Source organism: Betta splendens, chromosome 22, assembly GCF_900634795.4.
Source record: "Betta splendens chromosome 22, fBetSpl5.4, whole genome shotgun sequence".
In the NCBI taxonomy this organism is placed as follows: Eukaryota; Metazoa; Chordata; class Actinopteri; order Anabantiformes; family Osphronemidae; genus Betta; species Betta splendens.
In genome coordinates, this window is record NC_040900.2 from 12,825,128 (window position 1) to 12,840,284 (window position 15,157).

Below are 15,157 nucleotides of genomic sequence, written 5' to 3' on the forward strand. Positions count from 1 at the left end.
AAAAAGTCTGTAATTTAGCCACGCTCATAGAAAACACAGAGACAACACTTATGGCACGGTTCTCAACAAGGTTTCTCTCAAGGAGTGCATTTGGGAAATGTCATGGACATGGAGGGTTTTTTATCAAACCCATCATTGCATAATCACCCAGTCACAGGCAGCACCACTGCCTCTGTGGACTTACTCAAAATCATTAAACGCCTCAAAGGTTTGGCAATGAGCAAGGTCAGGAACGCAGGAGAGCCCCGTCCAGTCAATAAGCTTTGGAAAGAAACAAGTACAGGAAGCAGTTTAGGTCCCAAACTGTTTTTTAATTAAACTGACAGAACAATACTTCAAATCAACTAAAGGGGTTAATGGAAGTCATGCATATGTTTGGATCTATTGTGGATGTAGACGAAATGAGAAATAGAGCAGATGACAGAGGAGAGTGGTTCAGTAACTTTGTGTTGGATTGAGTTCTGCTCAGGAGTTAATACGAATCTGAACCATATACAGGGAATAAGAAGAAGGCTTTATTGCAATGGTAGGATAATAATTGTAGTAATAATTATCAGTTCAGTCTTGAGAGGCAAGTGGAGCTACAAGGAGGCCTCTTCCAGCAGGGCTAGTAAGGTCTGTACTTCTATTGATTTAGGACCAGGCTACTCTGGCACTGAAGTATTATAATGGTAATAGTTTCAACCATTGTTGCAACATCCATAACCCAAAGCCATGGGATTTAACCTGCTGCAGGCAGAACAACTAAACCTAGCAAATAAAGGCTGGATGGGGAGATCATGGCCTAGGTCTCTGATCCTGTTAACTACAGAATCACCAGCGTTGGGCCCTTCATGATCACATGCAGCGTTAAAGATAAAAGATAAATGAAGAGATTAGATAAATGAGTAGGATGGAGAGAAGGAGCAAAGAAGTTACTGCTGGTTGGCTTGTTGCTGTGTCTGCACCTCTCAGGACCTGTCATATTGAGGATAATGATCGGCTTCGAATTACCAGACATAGCTCCGTCCAGGTCTGAAGAAAAATGGCCAGTTCTAGTGATGTGTCCCCTGCTGCATGACGAGGTTCAGCTGATGATGATGATGATGATGATGGGCTCAGTGCTGGACATTCGCATTCCTGTAAACATGCTTTACTTTTCACTGCCCTCCACCTGTAAAGGTTTAAAAGCTCCAGAAGTTTACACAGTCAATTGTTATTGATCAGATGTGTCAGTACCATCTACTTACTGTGTGTTTTCACAATATTTGTATGGCGCTCAGCGATAACGTCATTGCCCTTTATTATATTATAATAATATATTATATTATATTACTTTAAATAAAGTCACAGGCCTATTGCATCTGTCAGTCAGTCGAGAGGCGGGGTTTACCAGGGACCAACCACTCACACACCTACTGGAACACACACCTATGGCCAGTTAAGGTGCCTGCATGTCAGTGTACAGACACAAGGAAAACATGCAGACTCCAGAGTTCAGCGACCTGTTGATGTACAATGTGTAATTCATGCGCAGCACAATCAACTCCAACCTCTTAAACAACAGTCCTAGTTATTACGATGAACACTTTAACCTTTACGTTTTTCTGTTCATGGGCCATGTGAAATCTGTTTATATTGCACATTTATGTTACTACTACAAAGATTTGGGGAGAAAATATGTAATATGAAAAAACAAAAAGATACATTTTCTTATGCCATGAAAATTGCATTTTAATACGTGTCGCACAATCAAACGTAAAATCCTAATTCGTTTATAGTATGTTTACACTAATGTGTACAAATCGTATTGAAAGGTTGGACAGCTGCATTCATTCGAATGGATTTAGTCTTTGTCTATTGTATTCAAAGCATTGTCAACCTGCTCAGTCAAATTCCTTATGTAAAACAATATAGTTTTGTTTTTCTAGTAAAAATAAAAACACATTTTCCCTCTCCTCTCTGCCTCAGAAACATACACGTCTACCCAGGCTGTGATGGAGCAGATATTTGGTATTTGGTATACAACAGTGACATCTTCAGTCCTAGTGATGGACGACTGCAGAGTGAGCACAGGACAGCAAGAAAAGCAATGGAGGAATACGTGTGTGTGTGTGTGTGTGTGTGTGTGTGTGTGTGTGTGTGTGTGTGTGTGTGTGTGTGTGTGTGTGTGTGTTTAAAGGTAATTGTTGCAATTTATAGAAAAAAATTAGCATTTACTCATTCCATCAAGTAACAAAGTGTACACTAGTTCACTGATGTTGCTACATTTTATGTGATGTTAATAATCAAGTATTTATTTGCATTTTCCCACTCACACATATTTACAAAACAAACCATCATCAACACATCATTTATTCACCTCCGCAGTCCACAATAGAAAGTAGAAACACATCATTTGTGGGGAGTTTACTTTTTCAGTAATCACAGGCAGTACAACATATGCTACACAACTAGTAAAATTACTTGTCCAAGATGGTCTAAAACAAAAAATAAAAATAAAAATAAATAGTCCTTTTACAATAGGTAGCATTTTAATTAGCTTACATGTATTATAGGAAATTTAAAAAGTGAATATAACGGCAGAAGATAATTAAATATAACAAATAACTCTGTACAGACTACATCATACATCAGTATAAGTCATTTGATTCTAGGAATCTACGCTCTTAAGTGAAGAAATCAAAAGCATTTACTGAACTGTCATTTAGCAAAAGTACCAAAGCCGTACATGTAGATCAAACACTACTTTACTCCAAGGACAATATTTGTACTTTGCCACCTGTCAGGTAGATATAATATTTAATGGTTACACCTTATGGCCATAGCAAAGACCTACTAGTAATTATTACTCTGTAATGATTTGTCATCATGCACATTAAACTCAGCACGTTGAGTCTTTTATTACATAGGGCTGGATATTCATATGTATGTAAAGCATTTACAGTTTTATAATAAGCATAATGCTTTATTATAATTAAATAAAATATATCATTTGTTTTATAAACATTTTATATCTATGTACTAGTAACTCAGTGTAGTAATTCAGTGTCATCCAGTCTGAACAGAAAACATGAACCACAACAGACAGTAAAATCAGGTGCATTATTATTATTATTACTATTATTAACATAAAGACTAGTAACCCAGTAATAGGCACCGATAATTGTATGGAACTGTACTGCTGAAAGTCGAACTGAGGCTCAGAAAGAGTCATTTTCATTTAAAAGGCATCGCATGTAGGAAACGGAACACACTTCCAAATTTAAAGCACATGCTGAGTGTTGATCAGGCTCAACAATATGACTAAAAAAAGACACAACATGCCACTCGCATTATACTTGAAACTGGCATCTGAGATGTCATTTACATATATTAGCATATAAAGTAATTGGCACAGATGCCAAGGAAGCAGCCGCAAACAGATTAATTGTCATCAAGCAGTTGTGGCGACGTAGTTAAAAATGAGCTGCTTTTAAGGCACCAATTATCAGAGAATTTCCAAAGTAAATTTTTACATCACATCAGCGATTCACACACACATACACTGTACATAATATGCATAGTATGAGCATCCAAAATGTATAAATATTGTAAATAGCTGTCTGTTGTCTTTCAACTTGTGCCTTTGAAATCAGGCCGCGACGCATCCTGCTCTGAAAACAAGCACATGTGCCTTTGTTTAGCTCGAGACGAGAACAAACGACAAATTGTCACCCACACTCATTGTGAGAATGTGTAATGAATTTTCACAGACAGAATTAAGAATGCCTCTGCTGGGACTTCCATATGCTGTTTTCCTCTTCTGTTTTTTTTCTTATGAACATATTTTAATGCTGCCTGAGCCCTGATTTGGGGCACAGGTATTGTTATGCTGTGTTATGTCTGTGTGCGTGTTGGGGGGAGGAGGGAGGGGGGGTAATTGTTAAAACTGATCTGCAATCAAACCTGCACTTATTTACATATGGCCAAATTTTAAAAAACGCATTCAGACTGACCGACCATGTTGACCACACAGTGCACGTGTCCCGAACCAGGCTAATACATACAGTAGGAGGCCTATGCTAATAGGCTGATTTATCCTAATAATAATAGCAGCTCCATTTATTAGTTTGTCTGCTGTCAGACCTAAAAATGAGCTAGTTTATTCCATCTTCACCACACAGGCAGGCAGGCAGGCAGGCAGAGAGGCAGACAGACAGATAGACAGACAGACAGACAGACCCAGACAGACAGACCCAGACAGTCAGACAGGCAGGCAGGCAGGCAGGCAGGCAGACAGACAGACAGACAGACAGACAGACAGACAGGCAGGCAGGCAGGCAGGCAGGCAGGCAGGCAGACAGACAGGCAGGCAGGCAGGCAGGCAGACAGACAGACAGACAGACAGACAGACAGACAGACAGACAGACAGACAGACAGACAGACAAGGTGGGCATAGAGGGCTGCAGTCATTGCGCAAAGAAACACTAAGCTCCTCAACTAGGACCTCCCTAATGTGCTGTTAACATTTTATATATATGTGTATTTGAACAAACTTGATTCTTTCTTATTTGAGACTAAATATGAAGCTTTTAAGTTTAAGCATGGATATGCTTAAACCGGTCCCCAGCATTTGTACTGCATCCTTTTACAGTAATCATTTGGTCTACATGTAATTGGTTTTCCTCAATGACCTATCTTTATAGTTTTATCCACAATTTTTACTAAAGCAGTTTTGTCTATACTTGATTCAGTCACTGTAGTGAGTGATGGGTGTGATTACAATTTGAATTCATAATACGATTCTGAATTATTTAGAATAATAATTGCGCACAGAGAATGTGCCAGCTTTCCGAATCGTAATTTTGTAATCACAATTTTCCTACTATTGTAACACACACACACACACATGGCAACTTGTCAAATGCAGGCCTTGACCCACGCAGGAGAATTTTTGATGTGGCAGAAAATAGATGAAAATGTAAGGAAACAGTAAATGTGTGGTGACACCAAGTCTGGCACCAAGTCAGAAAACAACAATTAGTTTTTGCACAAGGTGTGTGTGTGTGTGTGTGTGTGTGTGTGTGTGTGTGTGTGTGTGTGTGTGTGTGTGTGTGTGTGTGTGTGTGTGTGCGTGTGTGTGTGATTACAGACTTGCAGATGCATCAACATTTGAATTAAATCACACGGTGTATGTTTGTGCATTGAGGCTTATATTTCTACATATACATATCTATGAGCGTGTGTGTTTATACTCCTTAATGACTTTCTAATTCAGGGCCAGCAGGAACCTGCCTTTATCTCTATTAGTTTAGTAGCCTGGCAAACAAAGAGAGTCTGTGGTCATGGCACGGAGCCAAAAGAAAACTCAGGCATAAAAGTACTTGTCCATCTGCGTCTCCCCCGCCCTCGTTCCTCTTCTCTGGGTGTGAATCGCTCTGCGCCTCCATGTCGCTAAAGAAATAAAAACATCTTGATTTCAGGCTCAGCTCCTCTCGCACAAGCTAAATGTATTGATTGTTCCACTTGCAGATCAAATGTGCTGGTGTGTGTGTTTCTGTGAAATCAGTAAATTAGTTTTGCTTTGCTAAGAGTCTGACACCTTTCATGTAGTAAAGAAAACATATTAAGGCATGAAATTCCCATGAGATATGTGGAAATTTTATACATCAAAATGTACAAATGAATCTCTCACTCACTCACTTACTACCACTTTAGTCTTTGTGAGGATTGGGCTGCAGCCTTTCCCAGCTGTGAGCCGGTGGACAAACTAGACAGTAAAATGTCAGGTGCATCTCAAAAAATGTGAATATCACAAAATAAAAAATGTAATTTATTTCTGTAAGTGAATTAATTAAAAGGTTTAACTCATATTGTACATTTATTTATTTTATTTTATTGTGAAGTCTTACAGCTAATGAGAAGGCAAAATTCCCTATCCCAGTAAACAAGAACATTAAAAAAGTTCAGTGTTATAAACTCACTCTAATCAGGTAATTAATTCAAAGCACCTGCAAAGGTTTTCTGAGCCTTTAAACAGGCTCAGTGTGTTTCAGGGAGACACAATCATCACACTACAGAGTGCTGTATCCAAGCACGTCAAAGGGAAAATGAGTGGAAGAAAAATGGAAAAAACAAAAAGGCCGCTGTGAGAGGCTTGTGACATGAAGATCATTCAATCCTAAGTCGTGAACTGATGCTGGAGTCAGTGCTTCAATATTCACCACACACGGACACATGCAGGAATCCTTGTGTTTGGTTGGTTAGTGAACTCACCTGACCTAATGCCCTTAGAGAAACAAAATGACCTGAAACTCAATAGATTTGTGCAGCTTTCTAAAGGAGGCCAGTTCCTGGAACAAACAACGTGTCGATGGCCTTCAGTGGCCTGTCTGAATGTGGGCTTCAGCCTCTAACAGAGGGAGCTGTGTTTAGGATGAGCCGTGGTCCCTGCACATATGAGGTGGGAGGTTAGATCAAAGCTCCATGTGAAAGATGTCAGTCATAAATATGAGCCGCACATCATTATGTAACGTCTGTCCTCTTGCTGTAGCGGTTTGTTGCAATAATCAGCTGATCCATTGTTGTGCTGGTTTTGCCAGCCCTTAAGCTCGGCTCCTCCAGTCGAGGCGATGTTCAAACAGATGAGAGCGAACTACATCAGAAAAGCCCTGCATTGTGGTTGGTGTGATTCCCAGCACCATCTCTCTTCCCCCCACCAGCACAGGAAAATAAAAAGATGGAGCCCTTTAAAACTTATTATGTTGTTATTATTATGTTATTATTATGTTTTTTTTTTACAAATTGAACCAACTGAGTGCATTGAAAGGTTGTTTTGGTGCTTAGTGGCTTCTGTAAAATATGAAGACCAGAGTTCTGCATGTGTTTGTTCTAACCTGCACCCAAAGCTCGCTAACAACCTGACCTGTTCCTGTTCGTCCCAGATCCAACCAGCTCATTTACTGAAACCATTCCTGAGCAGAGTGACGTATCTACTGCGCAGCTTCCTGGAGGTGATGCTGCTCCAGCTCAGTTAGTGTGTTACATGGGAACTACAGTGCCAGGTCTTGGTATTAAGAAAGTGACCTGCACTGTTTTGCTAATGCTACTCTCCATCCGGCAGCGTCTGTGACCTATGACCTCTCTATCAACCGTCGCACACACACAGGACGAAGCAGAAGGTTGCGTTGCTGCTCTCCACATGCCCACCTCTCACCAATCCAGCTTCCCCCCCTCTGACATCCTCCACCCCTGGTGTTGGCAACCGGCGACTGGATGTGTGTGTGAGTGTGTGTGTCAGGCAGGCTGCTGCGTGGTGAGCGTGCCCTCTGTCATTCATGCAGAGCAGCCCTGTCCAGCTGTCACTTCCTGACAGGCCAATAATCAATCTCTTTATTAACTGCTCTGCTGCAGACCACTGCCACTGAGAGGAGGGGGGAGTAGATAGAGGACGCGAGGAGGGAAAAGTTGCTTGGGCTGTAGCTTTCTGGGATGCTGGGCATGGCTGACAGCATCATACGCGTGTTCGCGGTGATAATTAATGAGGCAGGAAAGTGCATCAGTGATTTCGGTGGCCTGCAGCCAGTTAGGAGTCAGCTCACTGCTTGTGTCCTTTCATCCAGTCTGTTTTACTCCCGTGTTCTTCTCTTGTTCTCCGTCCGCTCTCTCTGCTTTAGTTCTGTAGCAAACTTGATACACTTTGACACGCTGTTGTTTAAACATTGAGTTTGTCTTTTGTCAGCTGCCAACGGAAAGGGAGGAAAAAGCAAATTTGGGACATGTAGGACATTACTATGAGAAGAATGGGAGACCAAGCAGGTGGAAGGAAGCAAGTTGCCATCAAAGTATATTAAAACAGTTTATCACAAGAGGAAGCTGTTGGGTGAAATGATCAGACATCGATGTGAGGGGCAGGATCGTCATAAGGTGCACAGTGGAAGGAAGTCTTAGAAGTATAATTCTGTCTCATTGAGTTTTTGGCATTTTTGACAAAGTCGCTCATTCGTTATTAGCAAAGGAAATGCAATAAAGTACAAATTCAGGAAATAAAGCTACCGATCTATTCTGTTCCCTAACTTTTTATTTCATGCACTTTAATTGTAACTTAAATTCACAAATAATGGGAAAGAAAATAGGATTGGTCCTGTGGTGAATGGAGCATACAAATGAGTCTGAGTGCTTCATTATTGTTTCAGTTGTTGCAAAATTAGAAACTTACTAACTAAAATTTACTATAAGACTAAAACTGACAAAGATACTAGTCTTTAAAATGAACTTCCGAGCACCAAACGCGTGTGGATCCAAATGCTTAAGACTTAGAAACAAGCAATCATAATTCAATATGATCAAATCCAAAATATTTAACAAAGGCTCAACAAAGACTCATTTCTAAGCAGCCATACAGTCTATGGAGTCAAACAAGAGTTAAAGATCAGGAAATACCAGAGGACCCAGACCTCCAGGTCCACCCCCAGAATAGCAGGGAGGGAAGTTGTTCCTCATCACTCATCAGGAGATCTGGGTTATTGTTCTGATCACAACGCCTGTTAATATGTGTTCATGTGTGTGTTACCAACAGGATGAGTTTCTGTCAGACACTCAGACAAGGCTTCAGGCAGAGATCACACAGCGCTGCCTCATCAACGCCAGGCTGCGTGGTCCTGCTGAGGAAACTTCTGAAACTTCGACGGCTGATGCTCACGGACTGCCTGACAACACAACCGCAGCCTGAGACACACACACACACACGTATGCAGATGCACACACACTCACACAAACACACACACACTTGCAGAAACATGCACGCACATACATGCACGCACACACACACACACACACATATATACACGCACACTCACACGGACGCACACTTACACACACACACACACACACACACACACACACACACACACACACACACACACACACACACACAGATGCCCATATGAACTAAATCACACAGACGCCACAAATAGTGAACTAGCAGATGTATATAAATAATAATTGTATTGCAAATAATGCTATAATAATAATAACCATAAAGCTGGTGATAAAGGCAGACTACAGCTCCCTAATGATGCTCCAGACTCCCAGCTGCTTCCTGCCTTATGTTACGAGTGGAAGCCCACTTCAAACATGAATCACCTGATAATGAAGAGAGCACTACCCTTAAACACACACACCTCCAGCCACCACTCCCCCATCCTCCCCCCATCCTCCCCCGTCCTCCTCGTTCCGTCTGTGTGTGTAGCACTTAATGATGATGAACTTCTCACTGATTCATTGCAGGACACTCTTAGTACAGTACGTGTGTGTGACTATGAGAGAGGCAGGTGTTGTTTCATCTGCATCAGACCAGATGACGAATCACAGGCCTGCATTCAACTCGTTTGAAGCTGAAGAGGACAAAATGTCTGTAGGCAGGAATGCCACAGCACCCCCGAAGGCTGGAGGCCTTCGGGGGTGCTGTGTTTTGTCTTGTTTGGGTTTATGCACCTCTACTTAAGTCATCATGGAAAAACATTTGGACCTGCTTCATATGTTCAGTATTAAAGAATTGTTTGTCATTCACCTTCTGTTGGTTTGTTCACTTCTTTTCACATTTGGTCTGATGTTGTTCTCATATGTGTAGTTCTGTTTTTCTCCACCTGTTTGTTTCATGTCTCATGTTTCTTCCTTTTATCCTCAAGGCCGTGTATGATGGTCTTTGTCCTCTGGTTTGTTGTATGTCTTCATGTTTATTTTCTCATCTACAGTATATCCTTGTTAGTTCTATGTCTAGTTTACTGGTGTTTAACTTTGAGCCTGATTTGAAGTTCTTGCATTGTTGTGTTCACAGTTTATTCGCCTCCTGTAGAACAGTGAATATCATTTTGGTTTAATTTGCTACTTTGTTTAAGTTGTTTGACCTTTGCCAAGTTTTCTGTTCCTTATTACTCATATAATTTCCACCTTACGTTTGTATGTCTGAAGGCTGTCTTTCTTTACTCTGTTTGTGTGTTTTGAGTCTGATTTCTTGATCTTTTTTCTTTATTGTGATTTGTGTATACTATACAGTAGTAACAGCTCATAGTAGCTGTGGTAGCTGGTAACATTAAAGCTGAAATTATGCGTTGAAATACATTAACTTCTATGTGTGGGAAGATTCAGACAGACTTTAACTGTTTAAATGTTTACATGCTGGTCAAACATTTGTGTTCAAGCATTGTCACTGCACTGTGGAACCTTGGGCCTTTTTACATCACCTGGAACAGAGCTATTCATTGACAGATGAAATCAGACGAGTGGATATTTGGGGGGATTTTTGCATTCCTTGATTTACACCCAGTGCACCCATTTATAATCCTTTTCAGATAAAACTCTGGAGCCTCAGCCCAGCGAGTGTGTGCAGCTAACAGCTAGCATGCAGCTGCCAGTGTTACTTCATCTCCTTCCCCAAGCTCAGGTTTATCTGATATCTGAGCTTTGTGTGTTTGCCCATGTCTTCCTTCTCCTCAGCCCCCTTCATCATACAGTAACACATGTGGGCATGGCAGCATCCCAACCCTTTCCAAACATTATGGCCCCACGGCTGGTTTTGGGTCCAAGTTTGAGCTCACTCATTGGATTCCTCATCCATTCATGGCTCCCCCAACCCTCTCTGAAGCCTGGGTGGTCTGAACCCAGTCCAGTCTTGATGGCGGAGACAGAGGAGGCAGATGCTGCGGCACTGGGGAATGTGAAGTGTCTCTGAAAAGACTGGGTCTACTCCATCATAGTTAAGGAGTATAGGCAAGGTAATACACACTTCTTTAGTGACTACACACCGTACAGTACAATCATGTAGTCACCAAATAACTAGACTCACACTGTTAATTGCTAAAACCAAGTCTTGTGTGTTTAAATCAGTGGTTAGTTACATACTGTGATCCTTTCATGGCATCTTCTTCCATAGTGTCTCAATTCACATTATTTTATTATTATACAAACGAGTTATGTGCCATTACTATTCATTTACAGATTATGCCACACAATTAACCACCACTCCAGGATGTAAATCTATAGTATCTCTATTCTACACCAGAGCCACATGGTGCTAAGTTTAGGTTTCAACTTAACTAAGTACCTTTTTTCACCTCTACGTAGACAGCGGAACAACTAGCCTCCATGTTTACAACCGACAGGACTTGTCCAAAGTATTTAATATTATAGTAAAGCTTTGTGAGGTTCTTACATTTGACCACACTGTCTCTATGAGTGTTGGCATATTTGACGTGCATTATGATGTGGTTTTCTACGAAAATGCAATTGATAAAAATAACACTTAAATCCCAAAGGACAGAACTGTAATTAACTGTGAGCAGAACATATGATGTTATTGTATATGATGTGTTTGATGCTGATATTTGCTAGTGATGACAGCGTAGATTGCTGCTATTTAATTGATGCATAGGACAAAGTTTACAGTGTTTCTCCTTGTGCCTCTTTTTTCCTGCGCACTGATGTAAAGAACAGTTTACCACTGGCTGTAATCAGTCATCACCGTCTGATATTATGGGGAAGCAATTAGGCGAGACAGCTGTGTACGTTACTAATAAACAATGGCTGAGCGAAGCCTCCTCCAATGCTCTCATCCATCACCCAGAAATGTTCTTGACTTTTCCAAGTTCTCTTTCTCTTTTCACTGCACAGACACAAGCACGCGCGAGCGCTGTGTTTCCACTGGTTCAGATGAGTTTCTGGCTGATGCTCATAGCCTCCCCGCTGAAAGTGTGGCTGACTGTTCTCCTCCTCCTCCTCTTCGTCTTTCCCCCTTGTCAACACAATCACTCCATCCATCTGTCCTGAGGCCCTGGCCCCGCGAGGGGGCGGATCCACCCCCTCTCAGTGCCTTGTGGGCGCTCTCGCTCCTCTGCTCTACCTCCCATTGCACGCACACACACACACACACACACACACACACACACACACACACACACACACACACACACACACACACACACACACACACACACACACCACACACACACACACAAACACCAAACTTTGATTTAATTAGTTACATCCACTAACTAAACTCTCAACTTCAACATTCATTGAATATATTACTGTTACCAATATTTTAAGATGACACAATTTCATCTTAATTTGTTTGCTGTTGAATCTGTCCTGTACAGAAGCATCGTAAAGATAAACTAAATTAAAGAATTTCATGAAGTGAACACATTCTGAATGCTGAAGTATTGGATTTATCCCTAAGAAAGTCCTGGAAGTTGATGATACCTCAACAACAAAGTCAAAAAAACGGTACACAGTTTAGAAATTTAGATGTGCAGAAGATACAGATGCTGTTGAATCAATATAGGCAAAAGCTGAAAAAAACTTCATTCTACTTCATTTCATGAAATGATTCCCAAAATTATCCTAAACTGGCTGAATAGCAATTGGAACCTTTTAAAATTATCTGTGGGTGATACCTAAAGGCTTACACCAGTAGAATTCTCAATATATATTTTTTTAATTCTATTCTTTTATTTTAAAACAACTTATAACAAGTAGTAGACTCTCTGGGCTGATTATCAATCTGAAATGCATTAAGTAATCATAATTATCCTGCCAAAAGATGAGTTCTCAGTTTTTATTTGTACTAATTAAGAACATGTTTTACAATTTTGAAAAGATTTGGTGTCTGTGGTGTACGAATTCATATAACCTCCTTTCTTTATTGAATCATGATGTCATAATTAAATTTTTCAATATGTAAAGATGAATAAGGCCTGTAACAGTAGACATGAAACATAACTGTGTGTACATATTTTTAACAGACAATTGCCATTTTCTCTCTGCCCTATGAAGACACATTAAAAAGCTGAAGATAATGGAAACTACTGCTGTGGCGTAGGTCTTTCTTAGTTGTAGTGAACTAAACATAATTATAAGGCACCAACAGTGTTTTTTAGATTAAAATTTAAAAGTCATATGAGGACAATTGAATTGTGTTTGAGCAACTCAACATTATAACATTAAGATCAATAAAAACAATTTATCTCCATCCTGTTCCTCAGCAGTTGTGTAATTTCAACAGATACTTTATATAGAATATAATAGAATATGTTTGGTTCAATATCTGTATGTTACAGATGGAAATGAGCTGCTGTGCTGTAGTAACAGGCTACTGCTGTAGCTGCAGTGAACCGGAGGTATGGAAGCAACTGCGACACGTGGTGGTTGAAAGGAAACCTGCATAAATGGAGGAACCTCAGGAACTCTGTGGTTTAAGGGAAAATATATAGGTCTGCAGACTTATGGAGTCAAATCGAGGTCTTTTGTATTTGAAACACAAAGTTAGATGAAATACAAGATTTATTGAAAAAAACCCTCTGTAAATAGGCCAATAATCTGCCAATCCAGTTTGCTCATTGATAATAAATCTTCCATATGCAAAAAAAACAGCTTTTGTTTTCCATTGGATTCGGTTCTTGGTCCAGTACTGTTCTGTCTATACATGTCTCCTCTTGGTAATATTATAAGGAAATACTCTATACTCTAATACTATGCAGATGAACCTGACTTATTTCTGTCTATGAAACCATATGAGACCCATTAGTCAAACTTCAAACTTGTTTAAAAGACATCAAATCCTAAATATCCTATAACTTGATTTAAAAAAAATTCAGATGATGGCAAGGTTTTTATAATTGGCCCTAAAAATCATATACAGTAGATCATATTGAATCAGATGGTTACTGTGAATTACATAATCTTAATTTAAGGCGAGGAACCTTGGCGTCATCTTCAACCAGGATCTTTCAGTTATGATGAGTTATTAAAAAAAATAAAATGTGGTTGTTCCGTTGTGATGAAATTTGTTGACTGTCCTTTGTTATTTGTGATTTCGATGACTGCATTATCTTGGTAAGTCACATGAAATGAGTGATTGTGAGTCCAGATGTGGTTGTATACAGCTACATCTGGGTTTCTGCAGTTAAGCGCCACAAGCACAGGATAGAGAGCACACTGGTCTTTGACTGTGTTGATTTCAAACCTTCTCTGCAAAGAGTCCAATAAAGGCAAAGATCACAGGAAAAGGATTAAATTACTGTATCTCAACATGTGTCAACAATATGCTGGAGTTCTGCGAAACTGACCTAGCAGACAGAACTGCAGCTACTTTAGTTATAGCAGATATAACTGTGCTGCATCTAGACAGCAACATATTTTTATTTTTTTATTGTCATATTTTTTTTAAATCTTTAATTATTTGTCAACCTATATTAACAATAATGCAAAAATCCTTATCATACTTCTGCTATTTATTGTTTAATTGTGGGAAATTATGACTCAAGAGATGACTCAATTAAACTCAGTCAGAGTAATGAATGAATTGTTTCTTCTTTTTGATTGTCTCATCGATGATGAATCATACCTCACAGATTGAGAACTGTAGCAGCTGACCTCCCACTTTGTGGACATACAGACCTGGCTGTGTAGCTTTAAGAGTTAAGGCTCATGGTTGGAATTCAAAAAGGAGTAAACTAAGCAACTGTTTTTTGTTCCCATTGGCAATAAACATTATCATATATCAACACCATACCCACCCTGCCCCCTCCCGATGAGCTGTGGATGTTTGGATTGAAGAAGCATGGATTAGGGCTACGGGATAATTATAATACAAGCAAACCAATGTTCATTTCTTCCTTCTCTCATTTCTTGTCAGATGGCACCACATACAGGCATCTAGTTGTTATTACACAACTTTACACGCAGCTCAACTCTAACACTTCCTGTTCATGCAGCCTATCGAGTGTTGCATAACCAATTTATCAGTGTAAAGGTGGAGTTGCCTCTCAATTTAATTCAGTTAAAACAAATAAAAAACATTTAAACCACACACACCAAGTGAAAAACAAAATTATTGATCCTGTAAATGTTACGAACTTTCGGCGAGAGGAGCTGCTGTGGAGGCGGAACGATTAATTAGCGCCCGCCCTGAGCGCGCATATACTGCTCTTTGAGCTTCTATGGGCTCAGTGCGCGTGCACACAGTTGCAAGCACGTCGCGCTACAAACACTCGGTTTGCTCTTAACACGATTCCCTGGTCGCGTCTGCCGACCAGGTCACGAGGAAAAGGGAAACGGGAAGAACCCAATCGCAAACGCCCCCCCCCACACACACACACACGCGGAACTGAAATAAATGAGCAATTTATTCAGTATT

At 40.2% G+C, this 15,157-nt stretch overlaps 1 protein-coding gene across 7 annotated transcripts in view; it reads left to right on the forward strand.

Moving 5' to 3' along the window:
* The window catches only part of si:dkey-288a3.2 (protein phosphatase 1 regulatory subunit 37), a 43,153-nt gene extending 30,162 nt beyond the window's left edge, over positions 1 to 12,991 (forward strand). For 5 of the 7 annotated variants that reach the window (XM_041069341.2, XM_029139003.3, XM_055505747.1 and 2 more), the window contains one exon: positions 8,540 to 12,991. In XM_041069341.2, the coding sequence (XP_040925275.1) occupies positions 8,540 to 8,692 (153 nt within the window). In that variant the 3' untranslated portion in view covers positions 8,693 to 12,991. Of the gene's footprint in view, positions 1 to 1,950; positions 2,072 to 8,539 lie in introns of those variants that run through there. The other 2 variants (XM_055505745.1, XM_055505746.1) reach the window with 2 other exon arrangements.
* The last annotated feature ends 2,166 nt before the right edge of the window (positions 12,992 to 15,157 follow it).